The 24,735-nt window shown below is 53.0% G+C and overlaps 1 protein-coding gene across 2 annotated transcripts in view; it reads right to left on the reverse strand.

The window, feature by feature from the left end:
* The window catches only part of BACE2 (beta-secretase 2), a 72,238-nt gene extending 48,192 nt beyond the window's left edge, over window positions 1-24,046 (reverse strand). Inside the window, exons 1-2 of one of the 2 annotated variants that reach the window (XM_049627835.1) lie at window positions 23,912-24,046; window positions 804-892 (exon numbers count right to left, since the gene is read on the reverse strand). In XM_049627835.1, the coding sequence (XP_049483792.1) occupies window positions 804-892; window positions 23,912-24,019 (197 nt within the window). In that variant the 5' untranslated portion in view covers window positions 24,020-24,046. Of the gene's footprint in view, window positions 1-803; window positions 893-8,853; window positions 8,926-23,911 lie in introns of those variants that run through there. The other variant, XM_049627836.1, reaches the window with a different exon arrangement.
* Window positions 24,047-24,735: the final 689 nt, after the last annotated feature.

Genomic DNA, 24,735 nt, shown 5'->3' on the forward strand with positions numbered 1-24,735 from the left:
TCTACACACATACAACCATATACACTTACACAGATATCTGTGCATCTATATACACACAGATATACACACAACCACATACACATACCCACAGATATATACACAACTATATACACATATACACATATATAGAACCATACACACATACGCAGATATCTACACACACAAATATTTAGATACATATAAATATACACACAATCGTACACACACGATATCTACATACACATGTCTACACATACACACAACCATATATGCATGCACAGATATCTACAAATACACACACAAATGGACATGCAACCATATACGTATACACACAAATAGATACACAACCATACACACGTATGCAAGTATCTACACATACACACAAATACGCACACGATTATATACAAATATCTACATATACAGATGTCTACAAATACAAATACACACAACCACACACACAGACGAGTACATACAGAACCATATACAGATATCTACACCTACACAAATATATACACACAAATACACACAACCATACAAATGTCTATACATACACAGAAATATGTACACACACACACAAATATACACACAGCCATACACACAAATGTCTACACAAATAGATGCATGCACACAGGTCTACATATACACAGATATCTAGGTATACAAATATACACGCAGATGTCTACACAGACACATGAATACATACATACACAGACCCCCCCCCCTTAAACAACACAGCCTTTCGGCTTCTCTTATGCCAGTGTCTGCTCAGTATTCACCCGGTGCCCTGAAACCCTGCCGCGCCCAGCCACGCGCCCGTCACTCACCTCTCCGTGTCAAAGTACGAGTCTATGTAAGAATGCGGGGCACCTGCCACGGCGAAGTTGCTGCTTCCAGTGTCCACGAGAATCTGCAGCTTTTATTTTGAAGGGGAAAAAATAGAAACTATCAGGTTACTGGAAGAAGGCAATGCTCGAAGAATTCTTTCTGAAACTAAGCACCAAGAACAAGGTATTGCTTGGAAAAAAACTTGTATCAATGAGAAATTTGTGTTAAAAGTCGTTATGAAATTGAAATCTGAACAGTCCATTAAGAAGCTAACAGCAGAGAGGGGCACCTGGGGGGCTCAGTCGGTTAAGTGTCCGACTTTGGCTCAGGTCATGATCTCACAGTTTGCGGGTTCAAGCCCCGTGTCGGGCTCTGTGCTGACGTCTCAGAGCCCGGAGCCTGCTTTGGATTCTGTGTCTCCCTCTCTTTCTGACCCTCCCCTACTCACACTCTGTGTGTGTGTGTCTCTCTCTCTCTCGAAAATAAACATTAAAAAAGATTTTTTTAATACACAAACCTTAAAAAAAAAAACTGCTAAGAAACATAAGCTATTGATGAGATAACCCAGGTGGGTAAGTATTTACCTAGAATTCTCTCAACACTTACACAGCTGCTCTGGGAAAAACCCTCAGTTTTGCCAAATCCAGTGTTTTCCACGCTTCTCTCACTTGACCCCCTCCCTCAGCAGAATCTTGCCCAGTCAGCCACTCTGTCCTGGAAATACGGTGTTCATTCTGGATTCCGGGACTCTACGCTCCCAGTTTTCCTCCGACTTCCTGCCTGCCCACTTCAGTCTCACTGCTGGGTGCCTCTCCTCTGCCCCGTGTGCGGGAGTCCCCCACAGGTTGGCCCTGCGACCGCCAGGCACCAGCCACACTCGCCCCGTGGCAGCGACCTCATCAGTCTCACGGCTTTGCCCTCCACACGCCCGTGACTCCCCTACATCTCCCACGCGGGCACCCCCAGGCCTTCCCCGCTCAACACCTCCACTTGGATGCCCAACAGCCATCCGTTAGGGGTTGAAATGTGTCCCCCAGAAAGTCACACCATGGTCCTAACCCCCCAGAACCTGTGACTGTGACCTGACTTGGAAATAGGGTCTTTGCGGATGTCATTAAGATGAGGTCATTAGGGTGGCCGTCATCCGACAGGACTGCGGTCCTTACAAGAGGAAAACACCATGTGAAGATACAGACACACAGGAAGAAGGCCAGGGGACAGGGGTAGAGACTGGACAGAGGCAGGTGCAGCCAAGGGGCACCAGAGACTAACGGCCATCACCGGCAACCAGCAGACGCAAGGAAGGACTCGACCCAGAGTCCCAGAGGGAGGGCGGGCTGGCCGCCACCTTGACCTCAGACTTCTGGCCTCCAGACTGTGAGAGGAGACATTTCTGTGTCAGACCACCCGGTCTGTGCTTCACTATGGCTGCCCCAGGAAACAAACACACTGTCTCACGTCTGACGTGTCCAGAACCGAGCCCCTGGCACCCCCAGGCCTGCCGCGTCCATAGACTTTGTTGCCATTTTGTTAACGGTGGCTCCGTCGCGTTAGCTCAGGCCAGACAGCGTGGCGACACCTTCACCGCTTCTCTCCTCCAGGCCCCACATCCAGACCCCCTCCTCCGGGCTGTATTCCGCACCTGCCCGTCTCTCGTCACCTCTGCTAGGACCAACGTGGCCAGTGGCGTGACCGTCTCCCGCCTTTCCCAACCAGCGTCCCCGTCTCCTCCCTCGGTCCACTCCCCCCAGTGGCCACCGTGACCCTACAAAAGTGTAAGTCAGAGTGCACCACCCCCTGCCCTCCCTCGGCTCGACAGCCTCAGTCCTCACACCGGCTGCCAAGTCCCCGGCGCCCCGACTTCACTCCACCCCCACCATGCTGTTCCGTGGACATTCCAGACTGGGGCCATCCCTGCCCCCCGACCCGCTGCCTGTGCCGAAGTGGACTGCCCTCCCGGGGGGACCCAGGACGTGGCGTGCCCTCCCGGGAGGACCCGGGACACGGAGTGCCCTCCCAGGAAAGCCGCAGTGCACATCCCCCCATGTCCTCCAAGGCTTTACTCAACGGGCACCTCTCAATGTACCCTTCTGAATGGCAACTCCCTGCCTCTGCTGGGCACCCCCTTCCCTTCCTCCCTCTGCTCCCATGACGCTCATGCCCTCCTGGGGTAACAACAGCAATGGCAGGCATCTAGCAGCACCTACTATGTGCCAAGGACTCAGCACCTACTATGTGCCAGGGACTCCTTACAGTGCTGCATAGACACTAACGTGTTGAACCCTCACAAGGGCCTTCTGAGGGCAGCGTCGACACCCTTATTCACAGATAGGGCAAGCAGGTGCAGAGGGGCTGACCAACCTGGTCACACGCGGGTGTGTGCGTGGCAGGGCCGGGTCTGAACCCACGCCGTCTTACTCCAAACACATTATTTTAACCCGCCTACCCACTTCCTGGCTCTAGGAGCTGCCCATTTCCCCTTCACCCCATTAGCGTGTGAGCTCTCAGGCAGGGATATGTGCTATTTTGTTCGCTGCTCTGTCCCCGTGCCCGGAACGGGGCCAGACACAGAGTAGACGCTCAAATATGTGTTGAGTGAACAGCTAAATGATTCTCAAAGGTTAAAAAAAAATCAAAGACACCAACTTTTCCTTTGAAAGACAATACAGATTCGGGAAAAAATAAACAAGGTACAGTTGGGGCACCTGAACGTGCTGTGGGCAGGCTCCGCGGAGGCCCTGTTTTAGGCTGCCAGGCAGACAGCAATTCTGGCTCCCGCTTCGCCGATCGAAGTGCCCTGGCCTTCCCCTGCAGGAGGCTGTGGAAATGGCCAGGAGTAACGACCCGTCCTGGGAGCACCTGCCCTGGAGCCGTGGGCACAGCGAATGCACTGCCCACGTTTTCCCAAACAAAAGCCAATTCTGTGACCTCAGAGGGTGCCCTTCCCAGCACTGAAGATCCCATCCATGACACTTGGCGGAATGGCGGGCAGATCTGGGGCCTGAGGCCTGACGTGACTCTAAAACGTACTGAATAATGAGATGATAAAAATCACTCGATACGCCTTAACTTCAGGAAGTGAATTCTGCCCTTCGTCTGCATCTACTAACACGGAGTCACTGGAAAAGGTGCAAAATCTCACTCCCCTACAGAGAGGAGATGTCAGACAGCCTGCAGTTTGAATAAAAATCATCTGGTCCCCCGTTCAAGCATGTGATGCCCAACAGCCCCGAGGCTGTCGCCAAGTCTGCGTGTACTTGGGCTGGACCGGAAAGGAGCTGCAGAGACCTCTCGTGCCTCCAGCAGTCAGGGCAGGTGCGCCCGGGGGGAGGAGTTCGTGCGCAGGTCAGCCGGGAGGGCCGGATATTCCTACAGGGCAGAGCTCTCCGCTCCCACTCTCAGTGTCAGTGACTCAACACAACATGATCCTCAAAGCAGGCTTATCAGAATCTCTGTGCAGGTTTTTAAAAAGTCCCTTCACATTGGGGCACCTGGGTGGCTCAGTCAGTTAAGCGTCCGACTCCGGCTCAGGTCATGATCTCCAGGCTCATGTGCTGACAGCTCGGAGCCTGGAGCCTGCTTCCGATTCTGTCTCCCTCTCTCTCTGCCCCTCCCCCACTCATGCTCGTGCTCTCTCTCTCTCTCTCTCTCTCAAAAATAAACATAAAAAAATTTTTAAAAATAAAATAAAAATAATAAATAAATAAACGTAAAAGCAATCCCCTCAAAATCAGTTCTTTTAAGACAGGAACCCATCCCACATACATCCAACTCAATACATTTTTCCTAATCCTATGGCTTCCCATGTCCCATTTCCATTTTGATCCTGTAGTTTACGTTTTCATGGAGGCCTCACACTCAGGATGGCTGATGAAATCGTCGGCCGCTGATGACTGGGTCAACCTCCAGCCCGTCTGCCCTCCCGAGGCGAGCCTGAACTCCAACTCTCCTCCCAGGTTGGTTCCCCGTCCCAAGAGCAAGCTCATTAACGTCACTCAGGTGTGGGCGGACGGGGGCTTGCTCTGAATAGCAGTCCTATCCCTGGGGGAGCTCCTCGGGTTTCAGGAGCTCTGCCAGGAACTGGACCAAGATCAAACATAGATTTCTTCTAGTAAGTCGCAGTATCACATATGGCCAACGTGAAAACAGCAAAGGATGGCACCTTTACCCATCCTGGGAACGAACTGCCAAAATGCAACCCGTCAAGCACCAAGGCTTTTGTCCCAGCAGCAGACACTGGGTCCAAGCTGACACACGCTCAGCCGTGCAACACACGGGATCCCGCTTCCAGATTTAAATGGTTCCAGAGGACAAGAAGAGCTTCTCAAGTTGCTTGGAGGAAAGCAGCAGAGAAACAAAGGAGAAGGGTAAAACCCCAGGACTCCTTCATGAGGCCAATCGGGGAATTCGACACCTTTAAAAACAGAGAGTGAGGGGCGCCTGGGTGGCTCGGTCAGTGAAGCATCTGACTCTTGATTTCAGCTCAGATCATGATCTCGTGGTTCACGGGTTCGAGCCCCACCTCGGGCTGTGCGCTGACAGCGCGGACCCTGCTTGGATTCTCTCTCGGCCTCTCTCTCTGCCCCTCCCGTGCTCATGCTCTCGCGCCCTCTCAAATAAATAAAAGAAGAAAGTGTGGCAAGACCTATCAATCACCCGAAAAATAAAACAAAACAACAAAAAACAATTTCACAACAGTGAGGAATACTTCATCTGTCATTAAATCACAGACGAGAAAACTCTAGAATCCTGAACATGAGTATCCTTCCTGCCCACACTCATGGTCGGTCAGGAAAAGCGTGCCACCTTTATGAGCGCTTCCGGGTCTCCACGAACCCAGCCACCCAGCAGGAAAGGACGGCTGCCCAGGGGCATCCCACCTCCACACCGAGTGCTTTTTCACAACAAGCGTGGTCAGAGGCACAATCGCCTAGGAGAATTTCTGGGTAGACATCCACCCCCCAACAGCCTCCGCATCTTACCAGAACTTTCACACACCCCTGCGCTTACGTCTACCGCAACAAACAAAGCCCCGCTTTGCAGAGGCAGGGGGACACGAAAGCAGAGAAAGCTGCACCAGAATACAGACTCCGTTCTTTTACGCAGCCGACTCCTAACCGTCCAGGCATCTGGTACGACCCTCTCTTTCCCAGCGAGTTCAGCAGGGCTCAGCTCGCAAGAAAACTCAATTCGAGTCATGGCTCGGCAAAGCCGGCCACCTCAGTCGTTCCTGGAGCAAAGGATCTGAGGAGAGAAATCACCCCAATAAATGAGGCAGTCCAAAGTCAGGCAAGGGACGGATGTCCAGGGAAACCACCGTGGGTTTGTGTTGCAAGTAACGTCTCTGCCCAGCAGCAAGCCGACACTTTTTTCTGTGCGACGATGCTGGAGACAGACGTCGTGTGTGCTGACGTCCCGCCAGAGCTCCCCTTTTGGGAGGAATCCAAGCCACAAGGGAAAAAAGGTAGTGCCACCTGCCCCGTGCCTCTGCTCTGCAACAAGCTGAACCTCCGAGGCTCAGGGTACCGGTTTCTGAGCCTCACTTCACGCATTCACACTGCCTTCTGCGGCATCCTTCATCCTGAACTTCCAAAAGCATTTTCTGCCTCCTTGGGTTCAAGTCCACACACCCATGATGGTCTAAACCCCAGGACGCTCAGCCCCATCAAGGGACGTTGAAGATGCAGATAAACATTTAAAAAAAAAAAAAAAAGGTCCAGAACTGCAGGAATTAACAGGACAAATTTTTTGTCACTCCGTAAAAGCAATAAAAACTCCAAACACTCCCTGGAGCCACTGCCCTGTGCCTCCCAGCACGGCCAGGCATCACTGAGCTAAACTTCCGTCTCGATTGCAAGCATGTAAGCAGCACAGGCAACTACTGACCAGTGCCCCCGGAAGCTCCAGAAACATTCCTAGTTTTCCCACCACAGCCCTCCTTTCTCATCCCCCCTGCAGATACTTCCCTCCTCTGTGCTCTTGGAAACGCCGTACACGTTGTTCCTAGGAATTCTGTGTCCCCAGCCCCTGGTGCACCATTTCCACACTGGACGGCGCCCCACGGTCTTCTCCAGGGGACATCCCAGCACGGGGCACCCTGCAGGGGAGCAGGGCCTGGGTGGGATTCGCCGCTTCGGCCCCAGTACCTTGGACAGCGCCCAGGGCATCTTGGCCGCTCGATAAAGTTGTGAAAGCCGTGAACAAGTCGCTGCGTATTCTGGGCAAAAGAAACTTGTTTATTCATTTATAAGACAAGTCTGTATTGCACACCCACCAATAATACGCAAAATACCAAGCAGGCAAAAGATCTGAGACCGTCTATTCTAGAAGATGAGAGAGAAGACGTAGGAGACTCCTACTACCTCTAAAGCACACTTTCCCCTTTGGCGTGTACTTCTTCAACGATATTCTCCAAGCCCAGCAGCCCCAGCTAAACCCGCGCGATGCCATTCTACAAAATAATCCTGAAGCAAGGACACCATTCGGCACACTGGTGGGTGAGGACTGGACAGGTTTCGAAATGTGAACGGCCAGTGTCTTCACGACAACGTGCTTCTGAGCCACTTTGCTGAGCGGTGACAGAGCCCTGGATCCAGGGGGCCCCACCTCTCACAAGCCTGCGTCTGGGCAGGACCCCACCTCGCTGCCTGTGCCTCGCTGCTCCCTGGTGCAGACTCTCAGTGAGCCAGCAATACCTGCTTGTGCCAATCACACATGCAACTCTCTGCAGGAGGTGGGAAGACTGAGGTCAGTCCTCAGTGCCACCACCACAAACTCCAGGACATCCCAAGGGACCTCTGGCCAAGGGCTGGTTCCAGAACAGTTTGAATCTAACGGGTTCTTCAGGACGTTCCCTTTAGGAGTGTCCTTGGGGACAGTCAGGACTTTATCCTCACGCCCTGGCCTGCCTAGACAAAGCTCACTCATTTTTAAAATGGCACCTGCTGTGGGGTTTTATTTTCCTCATTGTGTGTTGGTGCCACGACGAAGCTGAGGGAGTCTGGCCTGTCTGGGTCTTTACTGGCCTTCCTTTTCTCCAAGTAGCTTTCCTTTCAAAGAGCTTGAAAGTTGCTTGAGGGCAAAACAGATTTTCCTGCCTCCTTTTGTCATTCCCCACAATGACTACCTCAGGCATCTGCTAATCAGCTGACCTGTAGGGGTAAGAACACACCTGGGAGAAGGTGCACCTGCCAAGAAGCTGGAGGGAGATCGAGATCAAACTCCTGATATGTGTGCGCAAAGTATCTAGGTTTTCTAGAAATGGCTAGGGTGGGCTCACTTCATGTCCCAGGTGCTCTACAAAATAACCACACGTTTACCTCTTAAATATCCAAGGATAACCAATGTTAGAATCAAGATGATGGGGGCACCTGGGTGGCTCAGTCAGTTAAGCATCTGACTTCGGCTCAGGTCATAGATATCACGGTTCATGGGTTCGAGCCCCGCGACGGGCTCTGGGCTGACAGCTCGGGGCCTGGAGCCTGCTTCGGATTCTGTGTCTCCCTCTCTCTCTGCCCCTCCCCTGCTCGCACTCTCTCTCAAAAATAAATAAACATTAAAACATTTTTAAAGGAATTAAGACAACAGCAGAGGTTCTGGTGCCCACCCATGTGCCCTGGTATTTACTGGAGCTTCCGGTACATTCTCTAGCTGCAGCAGCAAAGACCCTTCAAGCATCCAGGGCGGCATGAAGTGCCAGGAAGTGAACACAGCATCGGATGGCCTGAGACCTCCACCTGCCGGCTCCTCACCTGGACAGCTGGACAGCGCGCTCTGCCGCCTCCCAGAAGTCCGGGCTGCCCCAGACCCAGCTGTTCCCTGCAGTCACGGGCTCCTCCCTGCCTCACTGCCTTGCCCCCACCAGTGTCTCAGGGCAGGGAGAAACGCGAGAAGGGTGACTCTGGCAAACCTTGCCTTATGTGCTCCAGAGACCAAATATGCTTAAACTCAGAGACCCTGAACGGAACGAAAGCCAAGTGTGGTCAGGAAAGCGAAGAGCCCTCCAAGACGATGACCCACCTGACCGTTCTACCACCAGCCGAAACCTACATCCAGACTGTGCGTGTCTCCCACTGTCTGTCCCTCCTTAATCTTCTGCTGATGCATGGGGCAATCACCTTGCAGAAAGTCATTTGCTCGTCACTGCAGGAGGGCAAAACATCGCGTTAAAGGAAAGAACTGGGTGACGCGTCCAGTTAGCGATTAGCAGCTGGAGATCTCTCAGATATCACTGTCTCTTTTTCAGCAGGTTAATAGATAGGAAAATGAGCAGATCGTTTAAATAATGGCTCATTGAACACAACGATCCCTAATTACATTAGCCGCCCATCTGCTGAAGTCGGCCGGCAAGCAGAACCCGCAAGCAGCGGCATTTTCCGGCCCAGCTACTCGGGCTGTTTGCCCACAGTTATTACGCGTGATTATAGGCGCTGATCTTGTTAACCAGGTTCTTTCTCCGCTTCGGTTCTGGAGATGAATCTCATTTACTTAAACACATCTTGTTGAAGAAAGCAAAAATAATTGCCACGCGCCATTTCTCCACAATCTAAAATTAAGGTTGTTTTATAAAGAACGGGGTGGGGGGGGGAATCACTTTCAAAGGGCTCCACTTAACACAAACAGATGTTACCGAACTCAGCTAAGAGGAGCTTGATTATACGATTTATTCAGGCTCCGCGCTCACGCACGCTTGGGCTTTCACTACTGCAACGAGGCTCCTACTAGAAAAACACACGTCAAGGGCCACATGGATTCCTCAGCTCCTTTTGGAGGAAAAAAGAAACAAAAAAAAACCAGCAGTGAAGGTTTTCCACAGGGTGCTCAGGGCTTGGCAGGTTAATTCTGGCCGTACAGGTGGAGGTTAGGAGCGCGGGATCTGGGGTGCGGGAGGGTTGATGCGGGGGTCCCTGTCTTAAGAACCGAAGTGAACCCCAGATCAGACACGGCTGATCTCCTTCCGGACACAGGAGTTGCAGCTCCCTCTGCAGTGAAAACCCATCCCCGGGGTGGTTTTACCGCAGGGAGGGAGGGTCCCTGAGTTTTGAAACTTTCCAGACACAACCCCCGCCCCGGTAGCAAGACTGGAGAGGCGAAGGGTGGGGGAGATTTCATCACACATCCAGAGCCCGGGCCCTTAATGGTGTCCATTCATAGGCTGCTGGCTTCAGGTTCATTTTCCGCCAACGGTCCCAGGATACGGTCCCAGGATACGCTCTGCACCTTCTCTAAAGCAGAGCAGCATGACAATACAGTGGCTTCAGGGTCTGTGACGCCTGGATTTGGGTGCCGGCTTAGCCTCCTACTGGCTGGCTGTGGGAGCTCAGGTAAATGACACACCCTCTCCGGGCATTGGCGTCCTCATCCACCCGTGAAGCGGAAGGCTAAAGGCTGCTGTTCTGAGGGGCACCTGAGATCGTTCATGTGTGGTGCGCCCAGAATTGTGCCCTGCTCACCAGGATGTTTTAAGTTCTCAAAGGGGTTGGAGCGACTCTGTCCGCCCTCGTCTGCGGGCTGACTTGCATCGCGGTGTATCAGCGCCAGAACTGGCACGGGGTCCCCAGCAGCCCTCCCCGGGGGGGGGGGGGGGCACTGCGGCCACTCCCCTGCAGCAGGCGGTGCCTGCGTGAACGTGGCCATGTGCCGAAACACCGGGGTGCTGGCCCGGGCGCCAGGAGCACCCACACTCGGCTCAGACTCTAAACCCCAGGGCCAGCGAGGCCGCTTCACTCCACCAGTCCTTCTTCCACACTCGGTCCCCTGGGGGACTGGGACCCTCCACCTCCTTTCCTCTTCCCTCTGCCTCCATTTCCACGAGTCTCTGTGTCCCGTATGTTCCACGGGCCGGACCTTTCCTCAAGCTGTTCCGCTTCCTCTGCCTCCTTGGGTCACCCCAGCGGCTTCGATGCACTAGCCCTGAGCACAGAGCTCAATAAAGGTTTGCTGAGTCAATGAATGAGTGGTGCCGTCTGTACTCAGAGCTGGAGTCAGTTAACTTCCGCCCTCCAGATGGGTTTTCCTAGGGTCTGATTCCCTCAGGGCTTCGGGGGTTCCACTGGGCTCCCGGTTTCTCTCCCACGGCGCCTCTCGTGGCCGTCCTTACCCTCTGGGGCCACCGCGGAGTGGAACTCACACTTGGGTGATGGGTGATGGGTGACGGGGGAGGGGGGCTGTGGCAGGACCCACCGGGCCCGTGCCCCACCCTCAGCAGCCTGACCGCCCTTCGCACCTCAAGGCTAACCAGCAAAGGTGATGTTGGTGAACAAGATCCTGGTGAACAGCCTGCACAACTCTGAAGCTCTGAGTTCTTGCACAAGCTTCTCCCAGCCAGCCCCCGGGAGCGCAGGAGGGCGGCAGAGAGATGGGCTTTCCCCGCTGATGGGAAGTCCACGTGACCTGGCCCCGCCCCCACAAGGCAAAAGAACCCTCTAAGCACCTAGGGTCTCAAATACCCTTTTGTCCCCCGTGGAAGACACAATGGCGGTAGAGCGTGCGGGCGCTGCCCGGATTCCCCACTGCCCGGCTGCGAGAGGTCACCTGGCCTCTTCCCCCAAGGTCACGCCCTTCCTGGGGACAGCCACAGATAATGACGAGTGACACTGGATAACAAAGGCCTGGCCACGTCCGCCCAACTCGGGAGGGCTCTGCAGGGCCCTCCTAGTGCCCGAGTGCCCCGGGGCGGGGCAGTTGAGGCCCTTTGGGCTTCATCGGACCCTCTGCCCACTCCTGCTTCCTCGGCCCCTCGTGGATTCTAAGAGCACTACCATGAATGCCCCGCAGCTACACTCTGCTCAGAGCCTGCTCCTCGGAGCCCAGCCCACACCGGCCCTCTCGGCTGGACAAGTGCTCCAGGAGCACTTCTCCAAGGGCTTCCCTCTGAACAGAACCTCAGTAGGTACCTAAGCCTGGTTTGTAAATGGGGAGTCTCCAAAGCAGAGGCCTGGGCCTGTCTCCCAAAGCAGACAGAGCCAGATGCCTCCCCAAGCGTCAAAGGCCAGGGACAGAGGCCCCCGCAGTGAAGTAGTGAGATCTGGTCTCCACTTGGCCACTAGCTGGCTGTACAGTCACTTTTAAGTTCTATGTAGTTAAGTAATTGCTACACCCGATGTGGGGCTCCAATTCACGAGCCTGAGATCAAGAGTCGGAAGCAACTCCAGCTGAACCAGCCAGGCGCCCCGGGAACAGTCCTCTTTGGCCCTGAGTTTGCTCATCTGTAAAACGGGAGGGAATAGTTTCAGCCTTCGAAATCTGTGCGCCTAAGTCTAGCTGTTGCCCACAGAATTCAGACAAGGAAGGACATTTGGAGCCTGGGTCTCCCCCAGTGTGCAGGGGCACCCCACAAGGCTGGGCTTCCTCCGGGCAGAGTTGGCCTAAGGCTCAGCCCCCAGCAGCCCGGACAGGGCATCAGCCTCCCAGGTCCAAGGACAGTTTTCATTGTGAGTAGCAACGGCCTCAGAGCGCACTTGGAAAGAGGCAACAGAACCCTCTAAACCCACTTCCAAGCCCTGATGAAGCTGTGTCTGTGGGTTTCCGGCTCTTGCTCTCAGCCTCACCTATGAACGTGGTGTTCTAGGCCTCCGCCTGTGCTTTAGGCGGCAGAGACTGGAGACAACATCGACACGCCAAGTCCTGGGAGTGGTCAGGCACGCAGGGCTGCCCTGACCGGTGACCAGCAGGGCCAGGGCCAGGATCAGGAGCCCATGTGTCACTGGGCTCACCGTAGCCGGTGTCAAGCCCGAAGAAGGGTGGGCTGTTGGCTACATCTTCGAGAATCAAAACAGTCCGGGGGTCTGGTTCTCTGCCCCTTGGACACAGAAGTCAAGCACAGACTCCTGGGGGCACTGCCATAAGCAGCCTCACATCGACCAAGCTTCTGGAAGAGCAGTTGGAAGCCACAACGCTCGCTTGTTTGCAAAGGGATATTCCGTGACAGGTGGCCTGGATGATTCCATTTGCTTGCCCGGCCCCTCCCTCTTGTAGGTAAACTGGGGAGGGGGCTGGGGAGGTGGAGGCCTCTCTTCTATGGAGATGTCACAGCCCTGGACACCTCCCAGGCTGGAGTCTCCCTTGGCCTCTGGGCTTATGTAAGCTACCTGTTGTCAGGATGCAATTACACTGACAGAGGAAGGCGGATATTTAAGCAGTCATGTGTCAGAGTTACAAGGCTAGACCTCGTTTACTGAGGCCAATGATAATAATGATTCTCTTTGTCATGGAGAAGAAAATTCACGCTAAATGGCGGTTTTTAAAGAAAGCACTATTAAAAAGTTCAAAAGCAGTGGCTGGCTCAGTGACTTTGGCTCAGGTTATGACCTCACGGTTCGTGGGTTCACGCCGCGCATCAGGCTCTGTGCCGACAGCTCAGAGCTGGAGCCTGCTTCAGATTCTGTGTCTCCCTCTCTCTCCGCTCCCTTCCCTACTCACTCTCTATCTGTCTCTCTCAAAACTACACATTAAAACAATTTTTTTAAAGAAAATCATTAAACAAAATAAAATAAATAAAAAGCTCAAAAGCAGGTATGTCCCATATTCGGGTGACTGTGGAGGGAGGGAAACTTCTACTTCCAGAAGGCAAGGTAGCCTCTTCCTTCCCAAAGAGACAACTAACCGCTCAGTCCCCAAAATCCGTTATAGGTTTCCAGGGATCTTAGGAGACATCGTTTTAGCTTAAAATCAGCCCTTTCTGCACATTTTCCGAAGGAGTTTAAGCAGACTCTCATCAAAGGTATGACGTCTTAACTCTCAAGATATTTCCGGAGTTTCACTAAATGCTCCCTTGTGCTCAAGAGTTGGTAACAAGCAATTGAGAAGCCATTTCAGATCTAAACTTTCCGAAAAGAGACACGGGATTAACTTCGCCCAGGTCCCCACGTTCAAGTACTGCCAGTTTTTAGTCAACGTTAGGAAGAAAGACAAAGCGTTTACACTTTTACTGCAGCAACGGGCAAGACCGTCAGGTTACCGTTATTATAAAACGGCTACTTTTGGCCATTATTCTAGACAGTAAGAGTCATGTTCTTAATCGTGGTGAAATACACATAACGTTTGCCCTCTTAACCATTCTGGAGTCTGCAGGTCAGCGCTGTTACGTCCATTCCCACCGGTGTAACAGCCACCCCCCGCCGTCCACCTCCAGAACTTACTCATCTTCCCCAAATTGAAACTCTGTCCGCTGGAAACACTAACGCCTCATTCCCTCCTCCAGCCCCCACCACCCTACCTGCCGACGCTGGGACTCTGACTCTCTAGTGGGATCCCACAGTTTTTCTCTGTGTCTGTCAGGTTTCGCTCAGCATCATGTCCCCGAGGTTCATCCACGCTGTAACCGGTGTCAGAATGTCCAGAACGTCCTTCCTTTTCAGGGCCGAATAATAATCCACCGTATGGATATATCACATTGTGGTTATCACTCGTCCGCCAACAGACACCCACGCTGCTTGCACCTGTTGGCTATGGCGCTAAGGCTGCTGAGAACACGGGTGTGCAAATATCTCTTCGAAATTCTGTTTCAAGTCTTTGGGGAAGATTGTTTTTTCCGATAAATATTTAGTGAGCAGCTACCATGTGGCCGGGGCCACGGTGACAAAGAAGATTGGGTGTTGGTTGAGTGTCCCACTTTAGTTCAGGTCATTGTCTCATGGTTCGTGAGCTCGAGCCCCGCATCGGGCTCTGTGCTGACAGCTCGGAGCCTGGAGCCTGCTTCCGATTCTGTGTCTCCCTCTCTCTCTGCCCCTCCCCCACTCACGCTCTGTCTCCCTCACTCTCAAAAATAAACAAACATTAAAAAAAATTGTCTTTTAAAAACAGCTTTCTCTTTTATGATGGCCTTCAGTCTCTGCTGAATCAACTGTAGGACGGGAAATGAATGAAGCACACACAATCAGAGATTAATTACTTGAGGTTTGTCCAATGAATTAAAAGTTTAATGTCTAAGTCCTTTCCCCTGCTACACAACACACTTAAGAAAAATAACTCCCTCTGTTTTATGATGCTGTTTGTCAAAGGTACCGTAGTCAATGTTAAGTGTGTGAAACACAAAAGAATGAGACTAGGGACGTGAAATGCCGACTTACACAACCTGTTACTGTACTGTGAATAAACAGCGCTGAACTCGAGTTAAAACTCACCGGCCATGGGAATGCAAGCTGGTGCAGCCACTCTGGGAAACAGTATGCAGGTTCCTCAAAAAACTAAAACTAGAACTACCCTACGACCCAGCAATTGCACGACTAGGCATTTATCCCCGGGATACAGGTGTGCTGTTTCGAAGGGACACAGGCACCCCCATGTTCATAGCAGCACTAGCAACAATAGCCAAAGTATGGAAAGAGCCCAAATGTCCATCGATGGGTGAATGGATAAAGAAGATGTGGTATATATATTCAATAGAGTATTACTCGGCAATCCAAAAGAATAAAATCTTGCCATTTGCAACTACGTGGATGGAACTGGAGGGTATTATGCTAAGCGAAATTAGAGAAAGACAAAAATCATATGACTTCACTCATATGAGGACTTTAAGAGACAAAACAGATGAACATAAGGGAAGGGAAACAAAAATAATACGAAAACAGGGAGGGAGACAAAACAGAAGAGACTCCTAAATATGGAGAACAAACGGAGGGTTACTAGAGGGGTTGTGGGAGGGGGGATAGGCTAGATGGGGGAGGGGCACTAAGGAATCTACTCCTGAAATCATTGTTGCACTAGATGCTAACTAACTTGGATGTAAATTTTTAAAAAATAAAAAAAATAAAATTGAAACAAAAAGCAATAAATATAAAGATCCAAAAAACAAAAAACACAAAAAACCCTCACTGGCCAAACGGACTTGCCAGGTTAGCCTCACGCAGTTTTATGAAAATACACGTTCAATACGATCATGGAAGTGCTTTGGAAGCAGACAGTGTGACTTAAACCCTAAGCGTCGCAAAGGCACGAAAGCCATCTAGCGACACTGATGCTTCTACGTGATGAGGGGCAGGGTAAGAATCCTCGTACTCAGCTTACCGTGGAACGGGACCGAGCCTCTGCAACGACACCTTCTCAAAATCGAAAGCATTAAGTCCGTTTTGCATCATGTCTTTGCACTGCTGTCTGATGGGCCCAAACCGGGAAGGTGTCACCCAGAAAGGCCATTGTTTTGGGTTTGCTGGCCTTTGCTAATTTCAGGCCAGCCATTTAAGAAACAGGCTACTTCTATGTGATTTGTAAAAGGCTTTGATGGTCTTTTCTTGTGAAACCCACGAGGGGAAAAAAGTGTTTTAATAGGCATATGGCGATCAAAGAGATCATTCTCCGCTAAAAAGATTTTTTAAAGCCCTTCCAAGTAAATTCCTCTCAGGAAAGACATTAAATCTCCATTGATCTCCACATTTTTACGGTGTCCAGATATTTTGAAAGAATGCTAACCCAAAAGAGAAGTGACAGATGCCTCCCTCTTTTGTCTCCACGCCAGTGAAATACAGATATTTCCCTAATTAGGGTACAGAACAGCCGCACACAAATCTTCCAGAACATTCTAGAGGCAGGAAAAACTAAGACTTGGCTAAAAAAGAATGCAACATACTAACCTCGGCAAGATCTCCGACATACGTGTGAGAGAACCCTTCTGTATGACATCTAAATGCCCTTGATGCAGCAAAGGTAGAGACAGATCCCACCCACCCCTCCCAACTCCCACCCACCCCTCGCAACTGCCACCACCACCCACTCAGGATGGCACAGCACCGATGCCCCCGACTCTCTTCCGCGTCATCAGCACATTCCCCCAGGATCGCTCCCACCTGCTTACAAATGGGCTGTTCCATTTCCCATCTGGACAAACGCAACAACACACAACTGTCTTCGCCTCAGAGCTTCCTACAACCACGGCCCCTGCGCACCTGTAGGGAAACCCCTTGCAAGAGGTGACTGTGCTTGGGGTGCCTGGGGGGCTCGGTGGGGTAAGCGTAGGACTCTTGGTTTTGGCTCAGGTCACGATCTCAGGGTTCGTGGGTTCAAGCCCCACGTGGGGCTCTGTGCTGACGGCGCGGAGCCTGCTTGGGATTCTCTCTCTCTGCTCCTCCCCTCCTCTCTGTCTCTCTCAAAAATAAATAAATAAACTTAAAACATTTCAAAGAAAGAGGTAACTGTACTTATTCACGGCTTCAAAGCCCTCTGCTTCCTTCTCTCTTGAACCGCTGGGGACAGCTCTTACCCACATCACACGCCAAGACCAACCACTAGACCTCCCGCCCCTTGGCCATCAGGGCATTTGGACCTTTCCTGAGTCCCCACCTTCCCCCCCCCCCCCCCCCGGACACGACCCCTTTCCTGTTCCCCTCCCATCCCCCTACTGCTCCTCCTCGGGCCCCCAGACTATTCCTCCTCACCTCCCCAGCCTCCAAGTTCTGGGGTGTCTCAGGGCCCGTCCTCGGACCTCACCTTTGCGTCCAGGCTCACGCCGCGGGAGACCACGTCTAATCTCACGGCTTCACAAGGCTGCTCTCACGGTGACACTCTTGTGGAACCCCACGTGCATATTCAGCTGCCACTGAAGGGATCTCAATTTAGCATTTCCAAGACTAATCTCCTAATTTTACCTTCTTGACCACGTAGCTGCCAGCCACCTCTCCTCTTACTGACACACCGGCGTGCTCCACATGGGGCCTCCTGGGGGCACCTCCAACACGCAAGCACAAATCCTCCTCAGGGCCTTTGCCCTGCCTGTTCCCTCCGCCTGGAACACCCTTCCCCACGTACCTCACTCCCTCGGTCTTCAGGCCTCTGCTCCAGGGCTGCCTCATTGAAGACCCCTCCCCTGACCACCCCGCAGCACCCAAGAACAACCCCCCACGCCCAGCATGCCTTTGTCTGCGTTTCAACCCACCTTCCAAGTAGCAGCGTATTTACTGGATCGGTCTCTTCTCCCTAAATGTAACACCAGATGTACTGTGGCTGTGGCTCACTGCTGTACCCTCCGTGCCTGGGGGGGGGGGGCACCCCCCCAGGGGGGTCACATGACCACTGACATGTGTCGATGCACATCAAATATCTGCTGAGTGTGCTTTGTGACAAGTGAGTTAGAGTAACTGCCTTACCAGTTAACCAAACTCGGACACCAGGCTGCATTTTATTGAGAAACATAAAAACAGAAGAACTGAATCTAAGGGGTCATCGTTTTGTCCACTGGAATCATCCCAGGAACCACTGTATATAATCTCCAACCCAGAGAACAGAACCTGGAATCCATACCATTCTTTGGATGTTTATTTATTTTTAGGAGACAGCGCACGAGTGGGGTGGGGGGCAGAGAGAGAGGGAGACACAGGATCCGAAGCGGGCTCCGGGCTCCGAGCCATCAGCCCGGAGCCCGACGCGGGGCTCGAACCCACGGACCGCGAGATCACGACCTGAGCCGAAGTCGGACGCTTAACCAACTGGGCCCCCCCAGGCGCCCCTGAAGTGTTCCTTCTCTTTAATACAGGAAGGATGCAGAGGACACTCATCATCATGGGCCCTGAGTGACGTACCAAATGGCTGCATCACTCTACGGCACGCCGGAACCTAACGTAACACCGTGTTAACTATACTTCAGTAAAGAGCACCTGACTCTCGACTACGATCCGCGTCCACCGCACATCCGTGCCACGATACACACAACACTGGATGACAGTCCCCCCGCCCACTTATCACAAACGCCTGCGCAAACAATTCACAGTCAAAGTCGTCTTACGTGATTTCACTATTCCTTACGACATTAAAAACCACATGAAAGCCAACATCAGCCCAAGACCGGATTTGTGCCTGATAAAGACCCGCACACTCCCAAGCACGCTGTCCTGTGCGGAGCACAGAACTGTTAGCATCCCCCGCAGGTTTTAAAACAATCAACTTTTAGGGGCGCCTGGTGGCTCAGCCGGTTAAGGGTCGGACTCTGGGTTTCAGCTCAGGGCGTGAGGTCACGGTGTCGTGGGTTCGAGTCCTGCGTCGGGCTCCGGGCTGACAGTGTGGGGCCTGCTTGGGACTCTCTCCCTCTCTCTCTGCCCCTTTTCCCTGCTCACGCTCTCTCCCTCAAAAATGAAGAAATAAACTTAAAAAAAACAAACAAACAATCAACTTTTGGCGTTAATCACTAACAACAGGCCTAAAGGATGCCGGGAGAATATGGATTACATGCTTGCGACTGCAGAAACTGACACACTTTTTCTCCTCCGCTGTCAGAATGGCTAGGCCTCAGAGAGGAGTGTGAACACACACTTGGGAAAAGCATGCCACCTCCCGATCTCCTGCTCTGATTTACACGGGAGCCCGCGGCCGTGGCCCACAGCTCCTACCCGGCACCCAGGCACACCTCGCAGCTCCCGCACAAAGTGGACGTTCGCACTGGCCGTTCTGTCTTAAATCTCCTCTCCCCGGAGGATGCCTCTGCCAGGTTTGAGATCAATGAGCTGTTGAGACAGGCGAGACGGTAAGAGTCCAAGCTGAAAGCCTCACCCGCTTAAGTGCCAGGCCTCGTACAAAACATTCCAGTCCTTCTGGTTTCAACTGCTCAGAAAGGCAGGTGGCTGGCTGGCCCCGGCCCCGGCCCCCGGATCACTGGCCATAAAAGAAGCCATAATTTTCTGATGCACCTGAATGTCACAATTTCTCCCAAGTGGATGTGTCTTGATTCGCGAAAAATAAATAAGCTTAACTCTATTAAATGTGCTTCTCCTGGGCGCCAGGGGCGGCTCAGTCATTAGCATCTGACTTTGGCTCAGGTTGTAATCTCACAGTTTGTGAGTTCGAGCCCGCATGGGTGAGCCCTTGCCCCACGAGCGGTGAGCTTGTGCCCTGGGTGAGACCAAATCTCTCCTTCCCTCTCTCTCTGCCCATCGGGGGATTCTTCCTCTCGCTCTCTCTCTGACCCTCGCTCACCTGCACCCTCTCTCTCAAAAAATGTTTCTCTTAAATCTGCCATTAGTGCAGTAAGAACACAGTCGTTTGACCTGCAGCGTGCTATCTTAGCATTCGCTGATTGAAGAATAAAAGACTTAGTAAGAGCTGGGGGTTTTTATTTGTTATTTTGAGGGAGAAAGAGAGAACACCAGCAGGGGAGGAGCAGAGAAAAGGAGACAAAGAATCCCAAGCTGGCTCCGCACCATCAGCACAGAGCCCCATGCGGGGCTCGAACTCTCGAACCACAAGATCATGACCTGAGCCAAGAATGAGAGTCGATGTTTAACCGATGGAACCACCAGGTGCCCCAGACCTGTTTTTTATGGTCCAGAAAATAAAGCCTGATGGGATATCACAGCAAAAGAACATTTCTATCAGGGAAGGCCCGCCCCCCGTCCTCCTTCCTTGCCCGGTGACCAAGGGCAGTTTGGGAAAAGCGGGGAGACCTCCGGACGGCCACGTGCGCTAGGGCCCCAACCTGCGCTGGGACGGAGGCAGGGCACGTCAGTTGGCTCAGACTAGTGTCTTAACAGAAATTCATCTCCTCATAGCTCTGGAGGCTGGAAGTCCAAGGTCAAGGAGTCAGCAGGGCCGGTTTCCTCTGCAGCCTCTCTCCTGGGTCCGTGGATGGCCACCTTCCTGCTGCCTCTCCAGGTGGCTGGTCCTCTGTGCCCGTGCACCCTGCCACCGGCGCCCTCACCTCTCAGAAGGTCACGGGGCAAAGAGAACTAGGGCCTGACAGCCTCTTTTATGCAGGCACCTTTCAAAGGCCCTACCTCCAAATACAGTCACATTCGGAGGTACTGGGTTTAGGGGGGGCACGCAGGGGAGACACACAATGCAGCCCTAACAGAGGCCAGGCCCACACAGTGCTGGGACACGGCCCGAAGATCACACGGTTTCAGTCCAAGTCCCCATGCGCAAGCATGCACAGACATCCAAACCCAGAGTAAGACGGGAAGGACAGATGGGATGACCCTTGTCTTCTCTGCTTCCCGGAGCTTCTGCAGCTCAGGACACTTGCCAGAGACCAACTGAGGCACGCGGTGCCTGATTTTAAAGTTCCAAAGATTTGCCTTTTGTTGTTCCTTTTTCTTTTTTTTTTTTTGAAGTAGGCTCCACGACCAAAGTGGGGTTTGAACTCACAACCCTGAGATCGAGGGTTGCACACTCTACCGACTGAGCCAGCCAGGCGCCCCTCGAGTTCCAAAGATTTGGACAGACTCACGCAGTAAGCAAAGTGCTTCGCGTGTCCCCCTCACCAGCTGCAGGAAGCTGAGCACACATAGCAGGAGAGGGGATTCTACTCAGGGTTCACAAGAGGAGGCTATCTGCAGGGGTGTGGGGAGTAGGGAGAGACTGTCCACAGGGGTGTGGAGGGGGAGGGGCCGTCCACAGGGTATGAAGATGGGAGGGGCTCTCTGCAGGGATGTGGGGGGTTGTCCACAGGGGGAGGGGAGGCTGTCAGCATTAGTGGTTGGGGAGGGCTATCTGCTGGGGTGTAGGGGGTAGGGAGGGGCTGTCCACAGGAGTGGGGAGGGGGGAGGGGCTGTCTGCAGGGATGTGGGGGGGGGGCCGGGGGGGGGGGGGGGGGTGCTGTCTGCGGGGGTGGGGGGGGAGAGGCTGTCTGCTGGGGTGTGGGAAGGGGTAGGATCACAGAGCCAGGTGTCCAGGGGCCTGTGGCCCAGGGAGGAGGGGCAAGGTGGGCCGGGTCCTGGAAGAGGTCAGGGCTCGACAGTCACCGTGCTGGAGGGAAGCCCAGCCACCCTGAACCCGGAGGGGAGAGGGGGTGGGATTTCCACACCAGCTTCTCTCACCCCTCATCCCAAGCCAAGGGAAAAGGGAGCCTGAGCGGTGCAGTTCATAGAAGCTGGCCCCCAGACCGCGTCCCAGGAAAACCAGCTCCTCCTTGGGGCCCCCCGTGTGGTGCCATGTGCACTCGGTCACCCAGATCAGATGCCACCCGCACAGGCATCCCTAGCACCTTGTTCCTAGCCGGCCTCCTCCCCCTCCTCCCCTTTCCAGCAGCATCCACCAGAAGGAGGCAGGGAGGCGGGCAGGAGTGAGAACCAGAGGGAGGACGGAGGGGAGCCAGCAGGCTGGGGGGGTGGGGGTGCCCACACGCCTCCCCACCTATGCAGGTGGGAAAAGTCAAGCAAATCCAAGCCGCACCCTGACTTCTGCGGTTGCCCGTAAAAAAGCGGACAGCGCCACAACTCAGGCGGGCGTAAGTGACACCCGCCGATGGGAAAGGGGAGACACCACACGCAGGCTCTGCCCGGCCATCGCTGCTGGGAGTTGATATTTATGGTTTAGATAAAGCTTCCGACCGCCCGGCGCTATCCTGGGGCTGCTCCGGGAGAGGCGCTTATTAAACAAGGCAGCCCGCACATCTTCCAGAAGGCCGGGCGTCTGAACAGGCTGGCGGATGAACCAACGAATGCCTCTTTCCTGGGCGTCTATGCTATTCCAAGACACCCACGAACTCAGCTCATCGATGAGCAGTTTCTCTTGAATGGAACCAGCCCCACCCCCCCTTACAGGGCACCCGAATTCTCACAGACTAGTGACTCTGAAAATTGGTGGAGAAGTTAGTCCGTCAAGAAAAATATTCTTGGGGCGCCTGGGTGGCTCAGTCGGTTGAGGGTCCGACTTCGGCTCAGGTCACGATCTCGCGGTCCGTGAGTTCGAGCCCCGCGTCGGGCTCTGGGCTGACGGCTCAGAGCCTGGAGCCTGCTTCCGATTCTGTGTCTCCCTCTCTCTCTGCCCCTCCCCCGCTTGCACTCGGTCCCTCTCTGTCTCTCTCAAAAATAAACATTAGAAACAGTTTTTTAAAAAAGAAAAAGAGTTTTGAGTACTCAGCCCCATGCATGTATACATCTAGGACTTACATGCTAAGAGCAAGTTTAGCAGTGGTTCAGGGCACAAGATCGGGGCCCAGACCAGCTGTTTTCAAATCCTGGCTCTGCTCGCCCACCAGCTATGCCTCAGGTTCCTCATCTGTGAAATGGGGATGATGAATCCTAAACTTTCACCTTCCCTAATGTCAATCAGTAGTTCTAGCAAACTAACCAGAAGGCGCTACTTCTCTCTAGGTGGTTGGTTTTTTGTTTTTTGTTTCCTTAAGTAATTAAAATTCTTTGGAAGATTTCTACACAGGTAATAAATGGTCTCCAAGGGTTCAAAAGTGTTTATGCACATAGCAAACATACCACTTCTGGTGGCAGAAGTTAAACAATGATGGAAACATTTAAAGAGATCATCTTTGGGGGTGTGCCTGAGTGGCTCAGTCAGTTAAGCGTCTGACTCTTGATTTTGGCTCAGGTCATGATCCCAGGGTCATGCGACTGAGCCCCACATCGGGCTCCACACACAGCACGGAGTCTGCTTGGGTTTCTCTCTTTCTCTCCCCTTCTCCCCTGTTCATGTTCCCACTCTCTCTAAAAAATTAAATTAAAATAAGTAAAGATACCATCTTCAGGAGACTTCTCTCCTTAGGAGTTTCTTACGAAAAAGCCATTTCTAATGCGGTGTGAAAATATCACCTTAAAAAGGGACCTGTTTTAATTGCTTATTATTTTTTGTCAGTATCTGCTAAGTAGCAAACCACTGCCAGTCACCCTGTAATCACAATAAAAGCCAGCCAGTCTGCAACGGTGGCTTTCTGGGAAGTGAAAGCACGTAACTTTATCTTGAGAGGTCTTGATCTTTCCAACATACCAGACGGATAATGTGCTGGAGCCTGCAGAATGTTCTGCGGGCTGTCAGCAGAGAACAGGTGACGGAACAAAGGCAGCGCTCTCGGGGCCTCTGTCCCACACCATCGAGGGGGGGTGGGGGGAGGGGAGACAGGCGCCTACACATGCCTACCTGCTTTCCTAGACGCATGCTACCCTCTTTTCCCCATCTGGCTTTCCTGACTTGAAGGTGTTTTGTTGTGGTTGTTGTTGTTTAGCTTATTTATTTATGTTGAGAGAGAGAGAGAGTGAGCACAAGCAGGGGAGGGGCAGAGACAGAGGGAGAGGGAGAATCCCAAGCAGGCTCTGCACTGCCAGCACGGAGCCTGATGTGGGTCTCGAACTCATGAGCTGGGGAGATCACGACCTGGGCCGAAATCAAGGGTCTTAACGGACTGAGCCACCCAGGAGCCCCTCCTCACTTGAAGTTTTGAACGACAGTCCTCACTCACAGCTGCATCGCGTCCCACAGTGTAGACCAACACTTCCCTCCGGGAGTCGCCTTTCCACAAACATCCGGGTTGTCTCCAATGGTTTGCGGCTGCAGGTGACATCACCATAGCTTTGGGGGATGCTTTTCATGCCCTCCCCCCATAACCTGTGTAAACCCGCAGAAGCAAATTTGTGAGCCAAAGGGCAAATGCGTACATAATTCTGAGACATTCCCCAACCCCCCTCCATAGCCTTTGTATGATGGCGTCATATTTTGGTAGAACGTTGTCGTCACACGACTGCCTTCAAACACGCTCTGAAACTTGCTCTTCCCCATCCTTGAATGAAGTCTTGGGCAAAGGCTGCATTCTTCCAAAAGCTTTGTGGGAATTCATTCATTTTCGGGCATGATCGGCCGAGCCCTGTCTAAGGACAAAACTCAAGCTCGTCCAGTATGGTAGGCCCGCCTTAGGCTCAGAAATCCACCCTGGGGAAGGGGAGGCATGACTGGATTTACTTCTGTTTCCCCACCTGGTTCACAATAATGCCTGTGATCTCCCCAGGACTGGAGCCAAAGGAAAGGGGGGGTTGAGGGAAGAACACGTTCACCTGACTTCGCGACTGGTACATCCTGGAGGTGGCCGATGTCTACACCCTCAACCCTCATCCTGCGGGGTATTCGGTGGGTTCCTCAGAGAGCCGGGAGCTCCCCCGCCCCCATGCCCACCACAGAGAGCTCCCACCTGCCGGTGTGAGCAAAACCACCGTCAGCCAGCTGGCCACCTAGGCCCGCTCATCTCAACTCTGCCACTGTAGGGTGAGACGACTTACAACACATAACCAT

This window comes from Panthera uncia, chromosome C2 (genome assembly GCF_023721935.1).
Source record: "Panthera uncia isolate 11264 chromosome C2, Puncia_PCG_1.0, whole genome shotgun sequence".
NCBI lineage: Eukaryota > Metazoa > Chordata > Mammalia > Carnivora > Felidae > Panthera > Panthera uncia.